We start from the raw sequence: 26,622 nt of genomic DNA on the forward strand, positions 1-26,622 counted from the left end.
CCGACCTCAGTTGCTCGAGGCTGGGCCAATCATTCTCCATGACAGCGCTCGCCCGCACATCGGGAATGTAACAGAAAAGCTGCACCGATACAGTTGCGAGGTGTTGCCTCATGCTCCCTACAGCCCGGACACGAGTCCACCAGACTTCGACTTATTCCCAAAGTTGAAACAACCTATGCAAGGCTGTTGTTTTCCCTCTCTGGAAGAGCTTTCTGCTGCAGTACCCGAGCCTTCGACAGATAAACAAAGATGGTGTCCTGGATGGAATAGTAAAACTTCCCACATGTTGGGACTCAGTCATTGAGAAGCAGGAGGACTATATTGAAGGACTGTAAAGAGATATTAAAAAAAATAAACATGGACGTAAACAAAAAATTGTGTGCATTATTTCTGAAATGACCTACATATGAAGAGTAAAATCATCTGAGATGATGTAGCATGGTAGGTCACCAGTGATCCTGTGAAGTGGTGAACTTCTGCCAAACTACAAGGTATTACATCCCAGAAGTTAATGACATTTTGTTTTATCAGCATTGATAGAAAATACCACTCTCACAGAGAGAAGTACTTCTTGACACATCAAACAAGAATTTACCTTTGATGTGTCAAATTTAACTATAAGAAGTCACAAATGTAAATAGAAAATTTCTCATGCTATATTTGAAGAAGTTTATATTTTAATGTAAAATGTTTATCTCTTTAGACATGTGTTGGTTTCTATGGAGATGGAAATTTCTCAGTGGATGAAGATGGTTCAGATAAATACTGCCGATGGTGTGGACAAGGCGGTACTCTGTATTGTTGTTCAACGTGTTCCAGTGCTTTCTGTAAGGTATGTGTAGGTGAAATATATTTTGTGAGATGTAAGGTTTTCATGGTGGTGACTGAGGAAAACTATCTTCTGGTATGTAACCAGTGTTCTGGTGGAACTTCTTGTTTCCATCTTCAGGGTTGGAGAGCTAGCGAACTAAGCATTCTGCTTGTTTGATTTAATCTTCAGCTTTAAAAATATAGACAGCACTTAAAAGTACTAAATTGTATCACCATGTTGTGTTGTATTTTAACTCTAATTTTTCCCATCAACACAACACTTTGCGTAGATGCGCTACATGTGACATGCATACTACACGTTTCAGTCTTTCGGCTAGCATCAATTATTGTACATTCCCTTAATTATTTAATTCACAGGGACGGTCTTGAAGTGCAACTTCTTGTCATGTAGTTACTATAGGATTCTGACGATGGTGTATAACACACTGATATATTGGGTTTCTGGACTTTATCCATCGTCCTGGTTTTTAAGATAAATAAAAACACGACATTTCAGAAACTGGATCTGTTTCCGTCCTCAGGTGAAGGAAAAGGGAAACACCTTCACCTGAGGACGGAAACAGATCCAGTTTCCGAAACGTCGTGTTTTTATTTGTTATCGTAAAAACCAGGACGATGGATAAAGTCCAGAAACCCAATATATCAGTGAACTTCTTGTCATGTTCGTAGACTGGTGATGTCCTATATTTCTTGCACAGCATGTTTCAACTTTAAAGGGTCATCATCAGGTAGATTATGTGTGTAGTTTCTATACTCTATTGTTTTTAGTTCATTATCCTAAAATGTTAAAGTTTTCTTAAAGTGAGTTCTGAATTGTTGGTGAATTTTGTTAAAGTAATTGAACATTTGTTTACTGATTTAATTGATATGTTTTGTAGCTAATACCCTGTAGCTTTTTGAATTGTAATGTGAATTAAGCCCATGAGTCTTGTTACGGGGTTGAGCAGTTGTGTTGTATATGAATTTGATGTTCAGTAGAACATATTTACTTTCTTTTCATGGCTGGTTACTCATATATTGTACATTCACTCTTATCTTGACTGCTGCTTCTCTACATTGGTTGGTGTTTGCATTCGGTGTATTGGTATATTTTTGACATTGAAGTGTGATGTTCCTATATAGATATTTTATTTAAATGCTGCATATGTTGTTACTTGTTTGAAAGTCTCATAGTTATAAAATGTTTAAATTTTCTTCTCCTGTATATAGATATGTTTTGGTTAATTCTATTGTGTTTACATAAATGCAGTACATGGTTTCCACTCGTGGTTTGGATGTATTTATAATGCTGTGGTGTAGGCTGTCTTTGTATTTGACATTAATTTTTGTGTTCTGATAGTGGAGTTCCTTTTTGGTTGTGATTTTGAATTTGTGAATGTTCTGTTATGGAGAGTAATTGTGTGAAACTGGTGCCGCAGAATGTTCCCCTGAAACACTGGTAAACTTCTAGCAGGCTATACAGCATGACATCCCAGAAGGTAGTATTTCTCATCAGTTATGTTGTTCACAGTCAGTTAAAATAAAGGAATGCTTTTTATCTGTACAATTCATATGTCATTCACGACCCTGTGATGTGCCTATGGAAAATACTTAGTGTGCCCATCTGTGTGAATGAAACACCTTGAGAGGTATTAAATACTTTTCATGAAGTTTGATATTGTGGAGTTACACTAAAATTTATTGACACATTCCAGTAATAATGATCTGTGGGCCTATAGTTTTATCTTACCAGTTTAGATATCTATTGTCTAAAAGGGAGTAGTTGCATGTGATTTTAATTTAATAACTGATTATTCACTTACCTAAATTAACGCACGATGGTTACACTTTCTTTTCTGATAAATGTTCTGAAGATTATGGGTGTTAGCATTCTGCCAAATGCTCCTGTTAAGTGTACACTGTTTACTTTTAAGTGTCATTAATTTAGCATGAGAAAATACCATCAAGATGTAGGGAATAGTTTCAACAAATAGTGATTCAAGTACTTGCTTATGCTGATGATGTTATTTTGCATAATCATAAATTCCATAAGAATAATTTGGAAAATTCTTTTAGAAGCTAGCAAAGGAATTGTTTGGAATTAAGTGTAAGTAAAACTTTAGTTATGTCTTGAAGTAAAAATGCAGCTTGATTTGGAACTGTTTACAAATTTACATATTAATTAACAAAAGTATTTTGGAAGTAAAATTAGTAAAAGAATAAATTCAGAAGTTGCTGGTTACTTTTCAGCTTAAAAGTAGTTATCATCCTGTCTTCTTTCCATAAAATTAAAGATTTGTATTATTTATTGTTTTGTATGATTCTGATGTATAGTTCCATAATATCAGGGACACGTGCAAATTTTCATGTGTTCTGAGACAGTCTCCTAAGATGAACAGTTGGACCTAAGAGACATCTTTTTTTTAAGTCACTTAACAATGCTGTCAATATTGAGACTGTGTAGCATCAATGACAGGATGATTAATGAGTATGGAGCAGTTGGTGGAATAAGAATTTGCAGGGGAAACCAAAGTACCAATAGAAAATCTACCCCAGTGCCACTTTGTTCACCACAAACCCGGCATGACATGACCTGGAATTGAACCTGGGCTGCCATGGTGGGAAGCTGATGACAAACTGCCTGAGCTGTGACACAGCTCAGAGATGAAATAGAGTGGAATTGGATGATATCAGAATTTTAATGTGGGAAACTTCTTGGAAATAGCCAATTTGACAAGTGAGAAAGAGCTTGAGTAATATTAATATGGAGTTTATAGATGTGATTTGTGTAAGTATGTGACCTGGCTTTGATATTTTTAATGATGAAACCTCAGGTTTTACTGCCAGAGATGTGATCGGCTAATTTTGGGGTTATGTATATTTCTTTGATTGAATTTGCTCTTATAGAGCTCAGTGATTCCACCAGTGTTGGAAGTACAGGATGTAGTTCTTGAATCAAGATGACTTCATCAGATCTCTTTTTCAGAACTAACTTCAGTTCTAGAAAAACAAAAATCATGCAGTGTAGATCATTTGGGGCAACAGTCATGCTATGTTAGCCAGAAGTTCCTGCAGAGTAGAAGCACATTCGTGAGGAGTAAAAAATTTCTTGTAGTGGGCTACTTCTCAGAATATTTTCACTGTACCTCTTGACTTAATCAATAGAGAACATATATGTATGGTTAGAAATCCTTATTCCCAGTTTTTCCCTGTGAGATACATTCACAATATATGATTTGATGAATGTTCAGGAACATGGATAGCCTGTTTCTGACACTGGAATGACTTTGTTTGGTCTTCTGCAGGTGCAGAGGTAAATGAGCTCTTCAACTGAGATGACTGTTTCTTTGTTTTATGGTTGTACCAATAAATCCATATTTGTAATCTGTGATAAGCTTCAAAAAGAATTGTTAGTTCCTCTAAAGTTCTTCCTGAAGGCCCTAACAGTGATATAATGCTACTTTTGCCCATCAGTGAACACATGAGGCACAAATTTTCTGGAAACCGATCTCATGTTCATATGTTGCGTTAGAATGCTTTGGCACAATCCAAGTGACATTCAAACTTCATTAGACGGGTCATGGATAGTGATATGTCTGTCTTCATGAAAAACTTCCTTGATTAACTTCACATTTCATCCATTTTGCTCTTGAATGGATATTCAGAACACTCAGCATTGTTAACAGATATCACTTGAGATCTCATAAACCAGTCAAGTGCTTGAGTTCTGATCATTGTTTCATCTCTAAAAGCAAGCTTGTAACATCTGACAGGTTTCTGTAGCCTGGTTTGGATGAAAACTTAATAAACATGGCTTTTCTTTGGCATATGCCATTTTCTGATAAAGTGCAGATCATACAACACATAGCTTTTTCACTGTCTGTTGCTTCTATGAAAGATGCAAGCTACAACTTTTAAGTGAAAGACCACTGGCTCAGAAGATTTTACTTTACCTCCACTTGGTTTACAACTTTTCTCCTGAATGTAGTAGTGTCATGTCATGACCTGTCCAGAAGTTAACTGGTCCCAGCCAAACAATTTTGCTGGGGGGGGGGGAATTGAGATTTAAGAAACAAAGAGTAATGAGAGGGTGGGGGAGATTATATAAGAAGCTTTATAATTTGCACTGTTTGTCTGATATTATTGTGTTAAATCAGAGTATAAGAGATGGTAAGACATGCAACATGCATGAGGAATGATAGCTTCAGACTTAGTTTGGTAAAGAAACCCGAGTCTAAATGGGAAATTAATGTTAAAATGTATCTTGGGAAAAATAGGGCATGTTTCATCTGGTTCAGGATAGACTTCATTGGCAGGCGTATGTGAATATGATAACCTTAGCATCAAACGGTAGGCAGATAGTGAATAATTAATTGGGAGGGAAGTGGAAAGAAGTGGGCAAGGCCAAATTGATTGTACTCTCCTGAAATTTACTTCAAGGGACTGAGGGAAACCATGAAAGATCTTGGTCAGGGTGGTTGTTATCTGGGCCAAGAATCAAACAAAGCACCTTTCAGTCACAAGTCAGAAGTGTTAGTGCTTTAGCTGAAGTGCTTGGTGAATTTGAGAAAGTGCACATCAGGTAACAGTTATGAAGAGAAATTCAGCTGATGGTTATTGTATTTTGTTCAGAAACTGTTCAGCCGGTCAGAGGTCAGCATTGACGCATACTTTATTGTGTGAATTGCTGCACAACTCACTCATGATTAGTCAGCTACGGGCATTTTTTGTCTTTGTGTTGAACTTTGCGGCATACAGTTTTGAATAGCATGTCTTTTCATTGAGAAATGCATGAAGCGGAAGAAGTGACAGATGTAAATTTGAACAGAAAGTGACATGAAAGTGAGGCCAGTGACAAAAGAAAGAGACAAATCATGTGTTGACCCAGAACATTTCCAGAATGTCAAGAGTAAAACCAAATTGGAAAAATTCACTGTCAGTTCTCCCAAGAAACTGGTGTCTCTAAAGCAACATTCTTAGTCACAACATATTGTTTGTGCACCATGTTCAACTTCAGACCCAGTTTCAAAATGTTAATTTTGTGACTGGCTTTTCAGAAATATTTTTGGTGGTATAATTGACCCTTAACATATTTTTATGATGAATGAAGCATGGTTTCTTCCCATTTGTTACATAAACTCAGATACTGAAAATGCACATTATCTGCCAGCCCCAGCCCCATTACATGATGAAAATTTTGGTGTTTGTGAACGAAAATTTGTAGCCTAATGGAAGAAGAAAAGAGGTACACAGATTTTGAGCAGGATGCTGCACCAGCAAATACTGCAGAAAAATCAGTGCAGGCACTATGGACTGTTTTTGATGAATGACTCAGTAGAGGAATGTAACTGTCATGTTCAGGGATCTAAATGTGTCAGATTCTAGTCTGATGAAAATGGAGTCATAAATTTGTGATTTTCATGGTTGTGGCTCTGAAGAATAATGTCTTCTGAAATGTGCCATGTAGTTTGAGAGACGCGTATTGGCGTTTCAGAGGAATGTACTGCCTGCATCTTCAGGCTTGAAGAACAAGCAAGCAAGCAAGCAGAAAGTTTGCAGAAATAGGCAACCTGAAATTGGTATCTTTACAGATGAAAATCTGAAATTATATTCTAGGAATCGCAGATAGTTAACCTCAGCATGTGCCATAGAATTTTTACATCAGTGTAACATGTGTCTCAGAGTTATACAATGGGAAGGCATAATGTTTTAATTATTACCATGAGAAAATCATAATTCCAAAATATCATGCTACATAGGAGATAGCCCATTTCCTGAGCTTGCCAAACAGTCAAATTTTCCTGCTCCAAGTAGATAGAGGGAGCCACCGGAAGGGGCAGAAGCAAAATGGCGACATCAGTTGAGAAAGTGGAGGCTCGCACTGTGATACCATTCCTGCATTTGCAAAGGAAGAGTGCCTGGGAGACTCACAACCAGATCACCACTGTGTATCAGGAAAGCATACCATCATATGGCACAGTGGTCTGGTGAAAGAGGCACTTTCATTGCAGACAGACAAACCATGAAGAGGAACCCCGAAGTGGAAGACCATCTCTCGCTAAGGAACCGGGAATTGTGGCACAGGTGGAAGCTTCAGTCCTATCCGATGGGTCCATAACTATCGAAGCTATTGTTCATGAGGTCTGCAGTAGCCATGGGTCAGTTTTCAACATCATCCATGACAAGTTACACATGACAAAGGTCGCTGTGCGTTGGGTGCCATGATTGTTGACACCAGTTCCAAAACAGCGATGGATGGATGTGACAAAGAAACTTTTACAGTTGTCAAGATGAAAAGGTGGAATTTTTTGACCGCCTGATCATGATGGATGAATGTTGTGTCTATCATTATGACCCTGACACAAAGGAAATGAGCAAGCAGTGGAAACATGCAGACTCACCACCACCATAGAAGGCCAAATCCCAGCCGTCATCAGGAAAGGAGATGTTGAGCGTGTTCTGGGATCAGCGGGGTTTCGTCATAACTGACTATGTGCAAAAGGGTGTCACCATCACTGGCAAATGCTACTGGAACCTTCTGAGAAAATTACGGGAGGAAATCAAGAAAAGGCAATGTGGAATGCTGGGAAAAGTTGTGCTACTTCTTCACGACAACGCACTGTCTCATGCTACTCATGCTACAGTGACACTTGCTGCCAGTTTGGGATATGAAATTCTCCCCCAACCACCATATTCACCAGACCTGATACCGAGCGACTTCTTCCTCTTTCCACGGCAAAAGAAACCACTTTGTGGTAAGCAATTCCAAGATGACGATGATGTCATTTATACAGTGGAGGACTTCCTAAACAGTCAAAATGAGACCTTCTATGATCAAGGTATCCAGCAGCTAATGCATCGTTGGGGAAAATATGTGGCCTTACAGGGGACATAAGTAGAGAAGGGCTAACTCACATACAGTTTCTTACACCTTTGTCTCTGTTTCTTCTGGGTGATAATTAAAACTTTATGACTTCCCCACATAGGTCACTGCATCCAGTGGCTCTTATGGTGTGAGGTAAGTAAAATGGTTATTCTGAACAATTTTTTGAGCGGATAGAATCCCTAGCTAAATTGCTTTCATAGGATTTGAGGTTCTCACATTGGTGGGTCTGAAGAATTCTGTAGTTTTGGATATAGTGCTATCTAGTCCATTGAAAGTCAACCAGCATGGAAGCAGATAGCAAACAGAAGTTCATCAACCCTTTACATATAGGTTGACTGACTTTTAGTGGACTTCACGGCATTATATCCCTGCAGATAGAACTCTTTTGAATTATTTTCATCTGAGAGAAGCTGATGACTGGCTGATGTTTCACTGTAGGAACAGTCGTTAATAAGGTTCTAAACTAAGGAATGAACCTTTCACTATGCAGACTGTTAATAAGATAAGATGCTTTATATTGTTCATGTTACTTGAGGGATAATGTATTAAGAATAAAATGTGAAGTACATCTTTCTTTCTGTAGGGTTTTCAGTTCACCTGGTGCTTCAAGAAGGCACAGGTCTTCTCTTCTTGCTTAAAGTTTTGGATTATGTTTTGAAAGTGTCACGGTATGGATGGCCCTGGGGTTGACTCAGCCTCTAACAGAAATGAGTACCAGGAATTAATTAAATAATTTTCCTAGGGAGTAAAGCACAGCCGGCACATAAGGCTGACAACCTTAGCACCATCTATGAGCTGATTGTCTAAATAATGTGAGACCCTCAATGTCTCACAACCCTGTGGGCCTTCATCGCCTATTACAGGGATAGCTTTACTTTTTTACTTTTACATGGTATGGATACCCATCGTAATTTAGCCAGTGTTTGTGTTTTTGAAAAACACTGCATAACATAATACGCATAAATACATGTTTCTTCTTCCTGCATAGAATCCATGTTAAGAATAGGGACAGTTTTTGTATGTGGATAATTCTCAGTTTGAAATTTGTTTCACGGAATTTTTTTAAATTGAAAAGTGAAGTCACATAAAAGAATTTTGATTGCGTAAATATGGCACGAGGTACTTCATTTCAATTAAAAATATTGTTTATTTGTATATAGCTTTTCACTGCAAACCTGTCTGAAGTTCGCGTAATTACACTAAATTATGGAGATTAATTTAAGGAGATGGAGAGAATAGGGTCATTCACAGAGGAATCCGTACATTATTGTCAACATTGATAATTTTTTATGTTTGTGTGTTTGTCTTTATGTATTTATATTTTTCCTTTTCTTTTTTTTTGAAATGTGTCACCCAGACATGGGATCATTGCATAATTAGATATTCTTAGGAATGAAAATTTTCTATGTATAAACATTTTCAGGATGAAGGTTATAAGTCATAATCTTTATTATGAAGCAGATATTTTTTTCCCCTGTTACAGAGCTGCATCAAACGGAATTTAAATCGTTCTATCCTCAGTGACATCGAGTCGGAAGATTGGCAGTGCTTTGTGTGCAATGGAAAACCCCTTTGGGAGCTGCGTGCTGTCTGTGTAAATGCTAGGGCATATTCTGAGAAGATTCGGAGGTATTTATTTAATTTTTGTGCTGTGCTTATGTAAAGGGTCTCAAACTCAAATCATAATATGGGCCAGGCAGATAATTTTGAAATATATTGCAGGGCAGACTTCTTTTTCAACAATAAAGTTAAGTATTTTGTTTAGAATTAAACACAATATGAAAATTGATCAATTACATTGTTATTGCATTTCACTGATTATGAGCTATGCTTTCTTTTCTCGACATTTTAAAATTTCTGAAATTGGGGTGCATCTTACATTTGATGCCATCTAAGGCTCAGTATGAACAAAATATATTGCTTCTGACTGAAGTGCATGGAAAATGTCTGTGTCCATGACACTAGGCATGGAACAGTAAACACTAAGGTAGCATCAGAGGAGATTTTGAAAGTATTTCTGTGTATGCCCATTGTTAAAAACATCATTGCATCTCACAGTGTATGAAGCACCTAATGGGGGCTTGGAGGCTGAAACTACCAAGTATTAACTAACATTCAGCAATATTACACCTGTGCTCATTGTTGCATCTTAAGTGTTGTTATCCCTGGAAACCTATTGCTAAATTTATGTGTTCTTACAATTGATGACATCTTAATCCATTGTTGTTAACAATGGCAGCAGAAGCGGCAACAAGAGCGACAACAGCGACAAGTGAAATTTACAGTGATTGGGCAAAACAATGGAAACATTACAGATACTGTACACATTTCTGTATTAATATGGTGTTGGACCAACCTGTGCCTTCAGTACAGCTGTAGTCCTTTTTGGAATGGACTCGTACAAGTTTTGAACAGTCTCTAGTGAAATTTTATATCATTCTTCTTCAAGAACATCTTCAAGTTGGCTTAGATATGTTGGAAGTGGGAATTTGTTTGTGGCTTGCTGTGTTGTGAANTCAAGATAGACAGGCGGCACAAAATCTGCCCCATACAAGAAGGATGATAGGAGTACGGACACGAACCTACGTGGTTTAAAAAAAAATTTTTAACTATTGACAATAAAGGTTTTTTAAATAACATCTAGAAACTTTTGAAAACTTTACAACACCAGGAAGCTGCTGTGATTGTGAAACGTTCGACTTTATGCATACTGTGCATTATAGGATATAAGTATATGTATTTTAAATCAAAACACCTATTGTGATGGTAGTTTCCAGTTTGTAATGATGTTCCCTCTGAAGATGGCCTGTAAGGACTGAAACATGTAAGGGAGATAAGTTTTAACGTAGTAAAAACTTACATGTCACATTGGACAGATTGGTTTGTATTTATAATAGTCTTAGTTTCTTTATACTTGGAATGCATCCCGTTGAAATACATTATAATTTGTCTCTCATTTATGCCAATTTGTTATATGCCAGCATATCCAGGAACCTAACCCCATCATAAATCAAGGGTTTCCTATGTATGTATATGCTTAAATAGATTCTCTTTTGTCTCCCTCCCTCCCACCTCGCTCTCCCCCCCCCTCTCACTCTGCACTTTCATTCTTCTTTGTCTGTCTGTTATTCCTCCTTCTTTCCTAGTATTTTGCCCTTTTCTATTCTCTTTTTGCTGTTACAAGCATAGAACTCAGAAGCATTTAATTCCTTTTTTTTTTTGTTAGAAATAAACAAAGAGAAAATCACCATAAACTTAAACAGATGCAAAAGAAACAAAAGCGGTTAAAATGTAAGTCACAGCAATCAAATCATTGGCAGAAGAGCTCCAGCCCTGACACCAGTTCTGATGATGACTCGTATTCAAACAAAAAGCGGGTAAGTTTATTTTTAAGGCATCATTATTGGCAGATAATGACGTACATAATAGTAGAAAGATTCTGAGCAGAAATGGATCGAGTTGTAATTTCATGGCATAGGAGTGATGAAAATCAATGATGAGTGATCAGGTTTGAATTTTAGGCAAAAATTTGGAATGCTAAATATATTGACAAAATTTGCTAGGTTTTTAGGTAAGCATGTTTTACTTATATTTTAATAGGCAACTGCTTCACATTTGTTAACCATCCTTTCATCAATGGTATATAGTCTGATACTGACATAGGATAATGAAACAAAAAATATTCACTATGAATGGGCAGGTAATTAAATTGTGCATGAGAGAATTATTGTTGCAGTGTTTATTAGTAACTATCAAATTCAGTTCCATTTTGAGCACCCGTGTATTCTCAAGTTTTGTAGAAAATTCTGGTTAAAGGTACCTGATATTTGAATCAGGAATTTATGATGCTGCAGAAGAAGAAAAAAGCAAGGAAGTGTACACATTGAACTTCAAAGGAAATAGGAATTTGTAAGGTGTATGTGTGAGAAGTTTATGAAAAACTGAGAAAGAAATCTTAAACTTACAATGTATCAATAATATTAAATCCACGTACATCTAATTTGGGATTAAATTTCTTGCTGAGTCACATAGACCATACAGAATAAGTTGTTTATGTAAGAGATGTCCTAGATTTCTCTGGTAAAATGAACAAAGCCTTTACTTTGTTAAAAGAAGAGGACTCAGTCCATCTCAGCACATTTCAATTTATTGTTGAGGTGGGTTATAATAAGGTAGATTGGAAAGACATTTTTTGTATCCTGATAGAACATGAATTCTGTTTCATTATTATTAAAATGCAAAAATTTGCATATAAATTCAAATCAGCCAATTGATGTGAAAGCCCTAAAAACGGATGTAGCTAGATGATATTTGGGGATAATGCTATGAAGAAAATAGCACTTTACAGGTGGGTGACATGTTTTTCTAAGAGAAGAGAAAGTGTCACTGATGAATAGAGATGAGGACGGCCAGCGGCGAGCAGAACTGAAGAAAGCATGAAACATGGATCAACCAGTACAACCCTGAAACAAAGTGGTGAAGTGCACAATGGAGGACTGCCAATTCTCCATGAGCAAAAAAGGTCCATCAGTCCAACTCAAAGAGTCCAAACAGTTTTGCTACATTTTTTATATTAGAGGGATTGTTCATTATGAGATTTTACTAACTGGACAAACAGTCAGCCGAGTTTATTATTTGGAAGTATTGAAAAGGCTGCATGAAAAAGTTAGATGGAAAGGACCAGAACTTTTTGTCAACAACTCATGTATTTTGCAAAACGACAGTGCACCTTCTCACGTGGCATTCTCTGGCAAAAATAACTGTGCTGGAACACCCTCCCTATTCACCGGATCTACCCCCAAATGACTTTTTTCTGTTCCTAAAGATAAAGGGAAAATTAAAAGGAGTGAATGTATTGTATGAAGGGTAGGCCTTCTTGGCCCCGGCACCGCCACCTACAGTGGTCTATCGTACTTAAATTAAAAGGAAGGCTTTTTGATAACATTGATGACTTGAGAAGTAACACAATGGCGACTCTGAATGTCATTCCACAAAACTAGTTCCAAAATTATTTTGAAGTGTGAACTAGGTGCTGGCATCAGGGCATAGCTTCCCAGGGTAGTAGTTTGAAGGTGACCACAGCAATGAAGTATGTAGCGCTTTTACTGTGATGAGTTCACGAACTTAATTGTCAGACCACGTGTATGTTGTTATAGTTGCCCATAATTCTGTAGTTACAGTCGGTTTCATAAAACAGTGAATACTAGCCATAACTGTGCTATGTTTAATTTAATACAATTTTACATTACTGTTCATTTCCAGGAGTCTTCCAAGAATAGACATAAGCAAAATAATGGTAGTCAGCTGGACTCACGAAAGAAACATGATGAGAAGGATAAAATGAAAGATAGTGATTCTGAGTGTGTCATTATGGACAAAGAAATAACTAAAAGGAAAATTGAATGTGTTCAATTATCTGATTCAGAGAGGAGTGAGAAGGAAGAAGAAAATGGATCTGTTGCACTTTCAGATTCAGGTGAGAACTCAGATAATGAAGAAGAGATCTCGGATAATTCCAAGAAAAAAGAAAGACATCAAGAAAAGTCTAAGCGTAGACTTAAACTGAATGTTAAAAAAGGAAAGCGCAACTCTAGGGTTGCTATGGGGACAGAAGAAAAAAGTAAGGCAAAACCAGAACAGGAAGCAGGACACTCTAATGGTGGAACTACAGAGGGCATTACAGACAAGAAACTTCCTAAAGAGTTAGATGAAAAGACTGCTAAGTTGGCTTGTGATTGGCTTGAAGAACATGGTAAAGAACTTGCTATTGTGGGTGAAACTCTAGCGCTTCGAGCACGAAGATATCTAGAGAAGAAAGTTTGTTTAAAGGCCATGACTGACCCAGAAAATGTAGATAAAGTAGTCAGCAGTTTGCAGTTGCTGATGAAACTTGCTGGAGAGAATCTGGAACAGATAGGGGGTTTCCTGTCTTTACACCACAAGTATTGGATTAAGCGGGTGATAAGGCATAGATCCAGTAAAACTTGTGCAGATGTAAGCAATAGTAATCAACGAGATTATGAAGGCAAGACCAAGAAATGTATAACAGAGCAGAGCAAAGATGGTGGAAGCGTGTCAGTGATTGGGTTAGGTGGTGAAGACGTTGGACTTAAGTCACATACTGAAAATCAGTATGATAATATTGGGATTGAAAGCAAGGAAACTGACACACAGGAAAGAGAGATTTTAAGTGCAGATTCTATTATGAGTACAGGAGTGAGAAGTGAGGACACTAAAAAAAGAAAATTAGTGAAAGAAGGGAGTGAGAGTGATGATAGGGAAGTGAATACTGTTGAAGATGAGGGAAATTTACAAAAATCAGTGATAGATAAGAAAAGAAGGAAGCTGGAAGATGTGTTGGAAATGGAAGCAGATCCCAAACTTGATATTACAGTGAATGACACTGAAAGTTCTGAAAACTGCAAGGGAGACAATGAATTTTCCATGAAGAGATCAAATGAACAAACTGATGTGGGACTGGAAGGTGTGTCAGAGGAGAAAACAGTGAAAGTTGTCTGTCCAGATGTAACTGAGGATGCTGGAAATATGGAAGTTGATGAAGTCAGTGAAAGGAAGATGGGCATGGAGGTTGATTCATCAGAGAATGAAGAGGCCACTGTTGCTGAACACAGTGTGAAAGACATGAATTTACTGCATGGAGCTGCTGATAAGGTGGTGCTATCGGAAACAAGCAATTCTGGTAATAGTAGTACTTTGTATGAGGAAGACAAGTTTGGAAAAAGTTTTGAAAGCGTATCTACATTAAGTTTTGTTGACCATAAAGATACCTTATCAGAATGTGTAGTTGCAGAAATTCATAATGCTCAAGATAAATCTGTTGATTCTATGGAAGAGGTAATGCAAGAAAATCAGTCCAAAAATTCTGATGAGCCGAATTATGAAAACTCAGATGCCGAAAGTGAAGGAAACAGTGCTGATGTGGCTGCAATAAGTGAAGGCAATAAAAATAAAGAGAATGAGAAGGTAAGTAACAATGAAAGTGAAAGTAGTGCTACGACAATAGAATACCTGTCTGGCAATGCATGTGAGAAAAGTATAAGTGGTGAGGTTTCTGACAATGGGAAGAATGAGAGAGTAAACTCTTTTGAATCTTTAGATGATGATTTGATGCCCAGTGTAAAGAGACAGAAGGTTGACAGAGAAGTTGACACTAATGAACACAATCTTGTAACTCTAGAAATATCTGATAATGTGGAAAATGATCCTATAGCTACAGCTCACGCTGATGTTTCTGCAGAAGATATAAAGGAACTGGAGATACAGAAGTGTATAACAGAGAAGAATGAGTATAGTATTGAGACAAATAAAATGGATACACATGAAGACCTGGAAAAGGATAGTGAAAAGGAATGTGGTGAGAAAGAGAAATTGGAAAGTGATGATGAAGGAGAAAGTAGTGATAAAGTTAAATTAGAAATGAGTGATGTTATGTCAGAATGTGAAGGACAACAAAAGGGTGATGAGAAAGATAAAGTAAAACTAAATGAAGAAAATAAAAGTAGTGATGTAGGTGAATTAGAAATGTGTGATGATATATCAAAATGTGAAAGTGAAAGAAAAGATGGTGAGAAAGTTAAAGTAGAAATCAATGAAGGTGAAACAATAGGGGAGAATATAATAAAGGAAGGAACTGTAGTTAACTTTAGGTACACAGAAGAGTGTATAAGGGCCCAGCAAACTCTTCTTGAATACACAACCGATGATGATAGTAGTTGCACAGATACAACTGTTAAAAAAAAGAAAAGAAAGGAACACTCAAGGAAAGCAAAGCAAGAAGGAATTGCTACCTGCAAAGATATAACCTCTGTGAAGAAGCGGGTCATTGGTCCAAAATCTCGAACACAGAAATACAGGGAAAGTACTTCCTCTTTATCATCTGAAACAGATGAATCAGAATCTTCCATGGGAAGACAACATAGAAATGTGGACAAGGGTAGGAAGAAGAAGTTCAGACTGAAGGACACAGAGGCATATAAACAGGATGAAAAGTTAAGATGCAATTGCACAGTAAATGTGGAACATCTGCCTGATGAAGTGTTCCAGAAACACTATGAACAGTACTACAGTGATGGAGATGAAGAATCTGAGAAGAATATCGGAGGAGATAATGAAATAGACAGGTAAGATTAATTCTGATTGATTACAATCTTCTAGCAATGATGTATGTTCAGTTATACTGCAGTTGAAACGTTATTGGCTGTCAGGCATGCTAATTCATCGGCAGAATTCATATGTGCCTCTCAGCAAGCGGTGCACTGTCCACCGTGAAGTGAAGAGCCATGGACTCAATCCACAAACTAAAAATCTTCCTTGTATTTCCATACCTGTATTATTTGTTGAAACCATACTAAATAAAGGTAAGGGTAATACTATTCTTGTAACATTGTGTGGAGGCCCAAAGGGTTATGAGATGTCAAGGCTCCCACATTTTCTAGACAGCGCAGTGATGGCAGTGAAGTTTGCCACCCTTACGCATCATCCGACCTTTCCCTCCAGGGAGGTTCCTGGTACCATTTCTGTTAGAGGCTGAGTTGACGCCAGGGCTGGAGTGATTAGGTCAGTTGAAAAATCTGTATTTCACAGAAACTGGTATGTGTAATTTTGAAGTTTTAGTCTTTCACATAATTTCTGATAAGGTGAAGGATTCCTTTTGTCTGGTTTATTTTATGTACAACATTTTTTAACCTGTATAACAATTTCCTTTACAGCCTGACATATTGGCAGTTTTACTGTACCATTGTGTTGTTAATAATTATGCAGTTCTCCCCCAGATTTTACTTTTGGATCCATTAGAATGTGACATGTGTATGTATACATTCATTTTGTGCTTTGTTTAGTTCTGGACCTTGAATCTGTATTTTTATCACAAACAGCCATGGATGCTGATGCACCACAAAATACACAAAGGCACACATGCACGCACTTGCCCCCATGCATACACACACTCACTCTCCAACCCAACTCGCCACCACCCAAATTGGACTGAAATATTTGAAGGAAAGTAGTAGGTGTTGGGTGGCATAGTTCAACTTGTATTGAAATAAATTCTCCCTAATTATTCTTGAAAAAATCTTATTTCATCATATTTGGCATTTAGAAGGATTTTTCCATGGGTGTTTAGTATCTCCATTAAAAAAATTATATTTATTTTTTACTGACATCTTCTTGGGGGATCAGCCATGTTATTGTTAAGAGCCAACATTGACATGGCTGATCCCCCATAAGATTCTGAAAGCTTCAGACTCTATATATTTGTCATGTCATTGTTCACAGTTTGATCAACTTGAGGTCACTGAAGAAGGCTAGAGCAAATAAGTATGACACGGGAGACAGTGATGCAGAAGATTCAAGTGATGTAGGCACGACAGAGGCAAGGAGAAGGCCCAAGAAGAATAAGAAGAAGGAAGAGGAGCAGAGGTTGATCGATTTCTTCAACCAAATGGAGGATGCTGATGGTAAAATATTGTCATATGTTAGTGACTAGACATGGTTTGGATTGATTATGCAGTGTATTTGATGCTTGAAGTTCCTAACTCCAAATACTTCTAACACTCTTACTATTCTACACACTCTACAGATAACTGCAGTACACACTAAGTCTTCTTGGCTTGCCATGTCTTCACTAGTTGTTTCTTGTTAGCAGCTTCTAACAATGGAGATTCCTTCTCCCCTGTGCTCTTGGCTAACTTTCAACTATGGATGCTGACTCATAGGGGACTCACTTGTCTGTTGATCCTCATTATAAGCCTCAGCACTGATTGCATAGAAATCACCACCCCTAACTATACCTCTGTTGTTGTACATACTGTCGCGTATCGGGCGTATATCGCGACAAATAACTTCACGATGTATTTGATGTAGCGAATTTTATTTCACACTCGCACTTACAATCACCCAAATTACAGATTTACGGTTACTGCTATCTGCAGTATCACAATTAGTACACTCCAAATGCCAGAATACAACTGACTAGTTGCTGGCTAACTCGGCGGTAGCTCCAGGACTCACTGACTGACTCAGTACAACTGAAGTCGCCGACTGCCACAGTAGAACTCTGCGGTAGCCACATTAGAACTGAACTGGTAGCTGCTGTGAAGCTCACTTATATAGCTGCAGTGCTTGCCGGTTGCGTAATGAGTGCCACGTCACAGTAGGAAGTTGATTACGGGTACGTAGCATTGCGCGTTACGTCAACGCGGAGGGGAGTGGCGGGGTGGGAACTCGCCTATTACCGTAGTAACGCGAGCGTCACGTTACCGCCACGTACCGCTGGGGAGGTAGGGGTGATCCATAGCTCAACATGTCACAATACTATATCTGTTGCTGTAGGAATGTGTTTATCGAGTAAGTGCGTGTCCTTTCTGGTTCCTCTGTTCTGGTTTTCAGCTGTCATGTCACAATAATTTCCCAGAGAACAGTAATTTACCATGTTTAGTCACATTAGTGCTACATTTTTCTCAGTTTCTAGCATACTTCCCTTATTTTGAAGAAAACAGGTAGGCTTGTGAGATCACCTTGCTGTGTGTCTGTTTGTATATCTTCCATAATATAATAAATTTTGAATGCCTGAGCATGTCTTCATAGAACTTGGTGTGTCTATCATGCTACCTAAAGCCATCTCAATGGTGTGCTTGTAGCCTCTTAGATTGTTGAGCCAAAATCTTAATATTGCTTGAACACTTATACCAGTCATCATGATATTGGTATTGTGACATATTTGCTCAAAGCAAGAACCATGGAGCCAGAGAAACAACCATTACTACCGAATGGCTCTGAAACAACATTTGTTTCTAGGCAACGGTTGTGAAACAAACAGTGGAACCATGTCCATTGCTACGCAGCAGATTCTTGATAAGCAACAACTGAATAGCAACAGAGGAATCGTGTTTTCTGTCTCGTCTGTGCTGAGATGTTATAACTGGACAGTTTGGAGCAACGAGTTCAGTTCTCAATTGAAAGTCAGGCTGTGAAGAGAAGACTAGGATGTTGATGTGAAATGGTCTACAGCCTGGGAGTTATGCAGTTGAAGCACTGAGACAATCTAAGGACGCCTGTGACGAGAAGGCTTAGTTGGTGCAGTTTGTGCAGAATCGGAAGAATCTCCAGGGTGTTAAAATCTGTTGCCCAGAAACAACTATTGAAAAGTGAGAAGACTTTATGTGCGCTGTATTTATAGTGATATTTGTAGTATGTAGATTGTAAGTAGGGTTATACTTATTTGTGATTGCAGCATTTAAGTACTGAATAAATCCACTCTTCAATTCGAAATCCACGTCGAGAGTCACTCTTAACACATGGACTGTACGAGGTCTGACAATAAAGTTTGCGAACTCCCCACTATGTACTTGCCAAGGCAGCAATGGATAGAAACCTCAGTATGGTCTGATGACATTAGCATATCAGCATTACACAGCTGTGTTGTTGACCTATGGCAGGCTCTTTCTTATTTGTATGTGTTGTTATCTGTGTTTTGGTGCGCTGTTGCGAGAATGTCAGAGCTTCTTGTTAAACTTGGCAAGAGGGAAGCGAAATGAGAGAGATGTTGGTTGAAGTTTACAGGAATAATGCTAATAAAAGAAAACAGTAGTTTACATACAAGTGGGTGACACGTTTTCCTGAGGGAAGAGAAAGTGCCACTGATGAAGAGAGGTCAAGATAGCCAGCAATGAGCAGAACTGAAGGAAACGTTGCAGAAGTTAATCAGATTGTGCGTGAAAATTGTCAGCTGACTGTCAGGAGCATAGCAGAGCAAGCGATCATTGACAGAGAAACAGTTAGGAAAATCTTAAATGAAAAGCTTGACATGAGGAAGATGTGTGCAAAAATGGTGCCAAAGGAGCTCAACAGAAGAACACTGTCTGTGACGGAGTTTCAGCTAGTAAACAACTGTGCTGGAACACCCTCACTGTTCACCAGATGTAGCTTCCAGTGACTTTTTTCTGTTCTTCAACATAAAGGAAATATTGAAAGGATTGGTCATTGAAAGGATGTCATTGATGACATCAGGAGTAATATGATGGCAGCTTTGAAGGCCACAAAACCAGTTCCAAAATTGTTTTGAAGGGTGGAATAAGCAGGCGCATAGCTTCCCAAGGGGAATACATTGAAGGGAACCACAGTGATATTCAGCAATGAGGTATGTAGCACTTCTACTGTGATGAGTTCACTAACTTTCTTGTCAATCCACGTATTATCATTCCACCTGAGGCCATCTCAGCAGCATACGTAATGAATCCCTCCCATCAGTAATACCAACATCTAAGCCTCCCAGACTGTGGAGTAACCATAATATTACTTGAATGCCAGAACTTATCATCATGACACTTGGTATGCATATTGTCACCAATAGGGGGGTTTGCTCGTGACTTACGACAAGATGGGTTCTAGACTGGATTCTCTGTCTTCACTAGTTTTCTTGACTTTCCATACATTACAATTCTCCATATGATGAAGCCCCAACTATTCCATTTATTAATTCACAACATTATTGGACCTCCTACACAATTTTATAAGAAACTCGAATTTACTCTTCGTCAACAGAAATGTATGAAACGTAAAACCAATGATCGATTCGATGTTATTAAACATCAGTCAGATTTTAATTTTATATATGACTTGTTATTGTTTTAAATAACCTACTTATTGTATTCTTGTACAAATTAACTTAAATGGTTTATAACATTGTATCAAATTTTACGTACTGCAGTTCAATGGTGTACGTTTGTTGAAGTGTGTTTGCCCGATGATGGCCACTCGTGGCCGAAACATGTAGCAGAACTATACTGAGCATTGTCCTTGAAGTTCTATATTTGCTGTGTTGTGACGGTCAAATAAAGAAGTTGTATATATTGTAACACAGCAGGATGCATGAAATTAAAATTATCAGGTTCTTTTTACAGAGACAGATAAACAGCATTAGAGATCTATCTAAGAGACTACAGATCTTAACTTTTCCTTGTGAATATATATATTCATTAATAAACTTCATTACAAATAACAAAGAACATTTTCAGATGAATGCAGATGTACACAGTTTTAGCACAAGACACAAACACTGTCTTCATAAACCAAATGCTAACCTCTCATGCTGTCAGAAAAGCGCATATTGTGCTGGGATCAAAATTTTTAATAACCTGCTGTCTGATCTCAAAGGTCTTATGAATGAAATAGACCCGATTTAAAATAGCACTGAAACGATACTTAAATACACATTCATTCTACTCTGTTGATGAATACCTGTTGTCTGGAAAATAACTTATGTATCTTTAAATATCCTTGTGTGTAGTCACCATGTATTCTTGGTTTCTCTTGTGTGAGAACTCCATTGGGACTGTACATATGTTTTGTATTTATATGACATATTCCACATCCTACAGTCATTTTGACTAACTTTGGATCCATGGAATGCAATGCAATGTAATGTAAAACAATATCTGTATGGACATGTGGCAAGTGGGTTTAAAATTATTCTTTTGGGGAGAATATAAGTGTAATTGAGATCACATTTTAAGCTAGCATTTCAGTTAACACCATTATTTTGCTGATTATGTCTTTCACAGATGACAGTATGAGTTCAGGTGCGTCTGATTCTGAACAAGAGGCCATAAAAGCCTTGAAAATAAAGAAGAGCCTCCTTGAAAAGGAAAATGAAATGGCAATGAAGTTGTTGCTTGGAAGTTCCACTGACGATGACAATGGTAAGAAGTAACAGTCACTGGAACTCACATAATTTGTGTAACACCTTGATTATTCATATTCAGGTGAAGCTGTATCATCAGGACATAAGTTTTCTTTTCACCACAACCTCCACCCTCTGGCAATTACACCTTCTGGGATCACTTTCCACAACTTTATGTAATTAAACTTGCCCACTTGAGCTGTTAGGCCTCTCACATACCTCTTATTATGCTGTTTGGCTGTCATGGTGTCAGACAAGTTACAGTGTTATTTTTTGAGCCCACTGTTTCTGGTTCCTTGATCCTTTCACATGTAGATTATTCTCTTTGGCCAATGTAGGTAGCATTTTCATATATTACTCGTAAAGTGGCCTCCGTAGTCTAGGGGTAACGTTCCCACCTCATGACTCAAGGTATGCAGGTTGAAACCCAACGAAGGTCGTGGAATTTTTAAGGGCGGAAAAATTCAGGGAACCAGTCCTCCGGGAGGGACTTTAAGCCGTGGGTCCCGTGTCATAGATTTATGGCACGTAAAAGATCCTCATGTCTCTAGGAGACCTCTGAGCAAAATTAGGCAAAAACTTTCCCGCCCAAGTAGTTTCCAATGCCTCTGGTAGATGGGGGAAGCATCGGGTACCGAGGGCCGACTTGTTGGCTGAACGGGGCTGATAGCACGCACCAGTACTGGTAGGGTATGGCGACTGGTAGAATATCAAAGGGGGACGTACAATAGGCTATTAGTCGCGGTGCATGAGGAAACCCACCCCCTCCAATAATAATAATAATAATAATAAATATATTACTCGTATATTATCATATGTTAGTGAGTAGACGCAGGGTCTGAATTGATAATTGGATTTATTGAGCACCTGTAAGTGATTTCAACAACTTCCCTAATTAACACACATGTAAATCACTACGTGATCCTAGCCCTGTTGAGGTTGCAAGTGCTATTGCAAAATTGAAAAGGTATAAATCGCCAGATAGTGATCAAATTCCAGCAGAACTTTTTAAGCAGGAGATGAAATATTATGTTCTAAGATCCATAATCTAATTACTTCTATTTGGCATAAGGAAAAATTGTCTGATCAGTGGAAGGAGTCTATTATTGTAACAGTTGACAAGAAGGGTGATAAAGCTGGCTGTAGTAATTATAGGGGTATATCATTGCTCTCAAATTCATACAAAATTGTATCCAATATTCATCTCTCAAGGTTAAGTCCAGGCATAGATGAAATTATTGGGGATCATCACTGTTAGTTTTGATGTAACAGATCAACTACTGGTCAGAACTTTTTCATTTTTTCATATATGAAAAAAATGGGAATACAGTGAGATAGTACATCAGCTAGCCATAGACTTCAAGAAAACCTATGATTCAGTTAGGAGGGAAGTATTGTAAAATATTCTGAGAGAGTATGGGGTACCCATGAAACTAGAGAGGCTAATTAAAATGTGTTTAAACGAAATGTATAGTAAAGTCCATATAGGTAAACATTTGTCTGATAAATTTCCTATCCAGAATGGTCTAAAACAAGGAGATGCTTTATTGCCACTGCTTTTCAACTGTGCTTTAGAATATGCAATTAGGAAGGTCCAAGGAAACCAGGTGGGACTGAAAATAAATGGGACACATCAGCTGTTGGTCTGTGCCAATGATGTGGATCTACTGGGTGATAATATGGATACCATAAAGCAAACACACAAACTTTAACTGATACAAGTAAGGAGGTTGGTCTAGAAGTAAACACAGAGAAAACTAAGTGTATGTTGCTGTCTCATCACCAAAATGCAGGGCAAAATCATGACATAAAGATAGGATACAGATGTTTTGAAAATGTGGCACAGTTCAGATATTTGGGAACAACAATAACACATCGAAACCTGATTCAGGAGGAAATTAAGAGGAGATTGAACTCGGCTAATGCTTGCTACCATTCAGTCCAGAACCTTATGTCTTCTCGTCTCTGTCCAAAAACAAAAATGAGAATACACAAAACTAATTTTGCCTGTGATTCTGTGTGGGTGTGAAACTTTGGACTCTGACATTAAGAGAGGAACGTAGACTGAGGGTATTTGAGTACAGGGAGTTGAGGAGAATATTTGTACTGAAGAGAGATGAAGTGACAGGAGGCTGGAGAAAACTGCATAATGAGGAGCTTCATAACTTGTACTTTTCTCCAAGTATAATTAGAATGATCAAGTCAAGGAGGATGAGGTGGGCAGGGTGTGTAGCACAAATGGGGGAGGACTATGTATAGGATATTGGTGGGAGAGCCAGAAGGAAAGAGACCACTGGGAAGACCAGGGCTTAGGTGAGTGGACAATATTAAAATGGATCTTGGAGAGATAGGATGGGATGGAATGGATTGAATTGATCTAGCTCAGGATAGGGACCAGTGGAGGGCTCTTGTGAACACGGTAATGAACCTTCCTGTTCCATAAAATGCTGGGAAGTTCTTGAATAGCTGCACGGTTGGCGGCTTCTCAAGAAGAGCTCAGCTCCATGATTGAGTGAGTGAGTGACCATGACACCTTACAGCTATATGTCAGTGTCCATACTGCTCCTTCAGTGCTCCAGCAGTTTCCACTGTGACCTCTTCCTTAGGGTGCTTCCTCCATTTCTTCTGGATATAACTTGAAATCTTTGTCCTGCGTCTTTCCTGTACAGGCCTTAATTTTCTCTAGCTAGGAGTCTACCCTGGCCATCATACTTTCATGATGGGCATCTAACTTGGGCAGCCTTCTTTCAGGAATTCTTGGCTGGTTCTCATTTCCCTTAGCGTGAGTGTCTTCCATCTTTTCCTGATAGGCTTCCACCTTCTCTTCAATTGTGAAAAATACACTAAATATGATTTTTTTTTTCAAATATACACTCTATGTTTCAGCTGTCTCCGTTGAATAGTCAGTTCTGAAATGTTATTCTTTGTTGAATAACGTATATAGTGTCATTTGTTTTACTTGTTTTCCAAGCAGATATGATATAAAATTCATCAGTTCTCAAAAGTGCCTGTTGATTAACTCTGGCAAGTCAGGAATGCTGCTAAGGAAATGGTGGTGCACACTGGTCTGAAAACAACCGTATTTTCCAGTTTTTGGCTGCCATTGCTCTTTCCAGATATGTTAGGAGCTCCATCAACACTGCACATGTTATTCATGCACTGCTGTTATGTCTCTGTGTTCATGGCAGGGACTTCACATGCTTGAAGCACCTTGGTTTCTCTGACTTTCTAATTACCAGCAGTGGCACATATTCACTTCATCTAGATTTGCACATACAAGCACAGTAGTTCAATCTTTCATTCCTTGTGCCAGCATGATCATGATGATTACTTCTTTTGTTGGTGTTGCACTTAATCTTGTGCATTGCGACAAAGGACTAGGATTTGTAAAAGTTTATTTTTTTACAAGGTTCTTGTGAAAAACAAGATGAACTTGAGCAAGAGAAAGAGAAAGATAAAAAAGCTAAAGTAAAAACTGAAGATGTTTCAAAAGAGGAGGAGGAGGAGAAAAATAAAACAACAGAGGCAGACGCTGATCCCTTAGATGATGATATTTCATCAAGTGATTCTCAGGTAATTCCCAAAATCTCTGAATATAAATTAAAAGCTGATGTCATGTAAATGTATGAGGTGATTTATGAGTGTTAAAGAGTCTGTATGTCTTTCAGTTTGATAACTCTTCACTTCCTTTTGTTGCCACTGGCAATATTCATTCATTGTGGCTGTTACAGCAAATTAGTATGTATTACATAATTTTGTACAGCTGTTTTCCTTTATTGTTGTATGAATAAGTTCACCTTGAGAGTTACGGTTAATAATGCTATATGCGTTTGCTAATGAAACTTTTGCAGAGGTATCAGAATTATGGGTTTTAATACTAGTGGTTTTGAAATGTCAGGTTCTGCTACCATAGTGCTAGTTTAGTATGTAATAAATCTGAGTTAAGAATAAATATTAAGAATATTGCTTTACCTTTGTATATTGATAAAATTTGATAATGGTTAAAAGTCAGAGTTTCCACTTCCACAGGGTGCATATATAGAAATGTATTTCATAAATAAAATTAATAAGAGGCTTGCAAGGAAATAAATACCTGTTTATTCTACCCTTACTTTGTTGATGAAAAGGAGTTGGGCGCTCATCCACATGCTTATTTTCCCACACACCATACTGATTCACTAAGTGAAGTATGTAGTATGTGGTAATGTAGCAATTGGGGACGTGTATCATTGTTTGTTTACAGATATGATGCACATGAACAGTTAACGTGTATTGTCTGGCATTTGTCTTGGAAAACAAATGCTATTATTCTGAGACTTACATGAAAAATGAAGTAGACTGTATGGGCAGAATTCAGTTTTTTAATGTTTATAAAGCAGGTGGTGCTGTGCTTTAGAGGGTTCGAAATATGAGTTTCCAGTACCATGTGTTATAAAACAGTAGTCATTTGAACATTCTTGTAAACTTGCATTTGTACTTTTAACATTTCTCCTATACTCAAATAAAAATGCGGCAGGATCACATCATCACATTTTTCTTAACTCTTTTATGTCAGAAAGCCTTAAAACAGAAGAAGGAGGACTGGCGTAAAAATAAACTGCTGACAGAGAGGCTTTCAGACCTGGATACAAGTGATGAGGAGCGACGATGGAAAACAAAGAAGGAGAAGGAGCAAAAGGAAACTGATAAGTAGGTTCTTTGCAGTGTGTTGTTTGTTAAGTGGCTCTAATTTCTAAACATTACGCCAGGGTTATATGTTTTATTCCATAAGTGCCTATGACACCATGAAAAAGAAATTGGTTGCTTGTATAATTTCAGTTTTGCTGTATGGTTTTGGAAGATGAATGATTATGAAGGATGAATTGGATAGGATAAACAGAAGCAGTCTTGTCAAATTTTAAGTGAAACGTTTCATATTATTTTCAAAGATTTGACAAAAACTGTCAAAATCTAGATGTTATTAAGTCTCAGGATTTGATTATTTAAATATCACACGTGTTAAGATAAGGGTATTGTAAATATTAAATGTAAAATTACAGTGTTTGTGCATGCATGCAGAGTGTATCTTGACAGGCTGAATTCAGCTTTCCTGACTGGGGAGCTGAATGTACTTTAAACAGTAAATGGGTCGTCAGAGATGCCATCAGCTCATTACTATGCAGTTACTTTTTTTTTTCTTTTCTGGCTGTGACTGCACCTATCATGACTCACTATAATACACGTCAAT

General features: G+C 37.8%; 1 protein-coding gene across 7 annotated transcripts in view; it reads left to right on the forward strand.

Annotated features, from left to right (window-relative positions):
* The window catches only part of LOC111862641 (transcriptional regulator ATRX), a 95,664-nt gene that overhangs the window by 12,654 nt on the left and 56,388 nt on the right, over positions 1-26,622 (forward strand). For all 7 annotated transcript variants that reach the window (XM_033750740.1, XM_023848158.1, XM_023848162.1 and 4 more), the window contains exons 5-12: positions 704-832; positions 9,180-9,325; positions 10,923-11,073; positions 12,959-15,837; positions 16,991-17,172; positions 21,277-21,414; positions 24,805-24,968; positions 25,951-26,084. In XM_033750740.1, the coding sequence (XP_033606631.1) occupies positions 704-832; positions 9,180-9,325; positions 10,923-11,073; positions 12,959-15,837; positions 16,991-17,172; positions 21,277-21,414; positions 24,805-24,968; positions 25,951-26,084 (3,923 nt within the window). The remainder of the gene's footprint in view (positions 1-703; positions 833-9,179; positions 9,326-10,922; positions 11,074-12,958; positions 15,838-16,990; positions 17,173-21,276; positions 21,415-24,804; positions 24,969-25,950; positions 26,085-26,622) is intronic.

The sequence above is a fragment of the Cryptotermes secundus genome, unplaced genomic scaffold (assembly GCF_002891405.2).
Source record: "Cryptotermes secundus unplaced genomic scaffold, Csec_1.0 scaffold5, whole genome shotgun sequence".
Taxonomy (NCBI): domain Eukaryota; kingdom Metazoa; phylum Arthropoda; class Insecta; order Blattodea; family Kalotermitidae; genus Cryptotermes; species Cryptotermes secundus.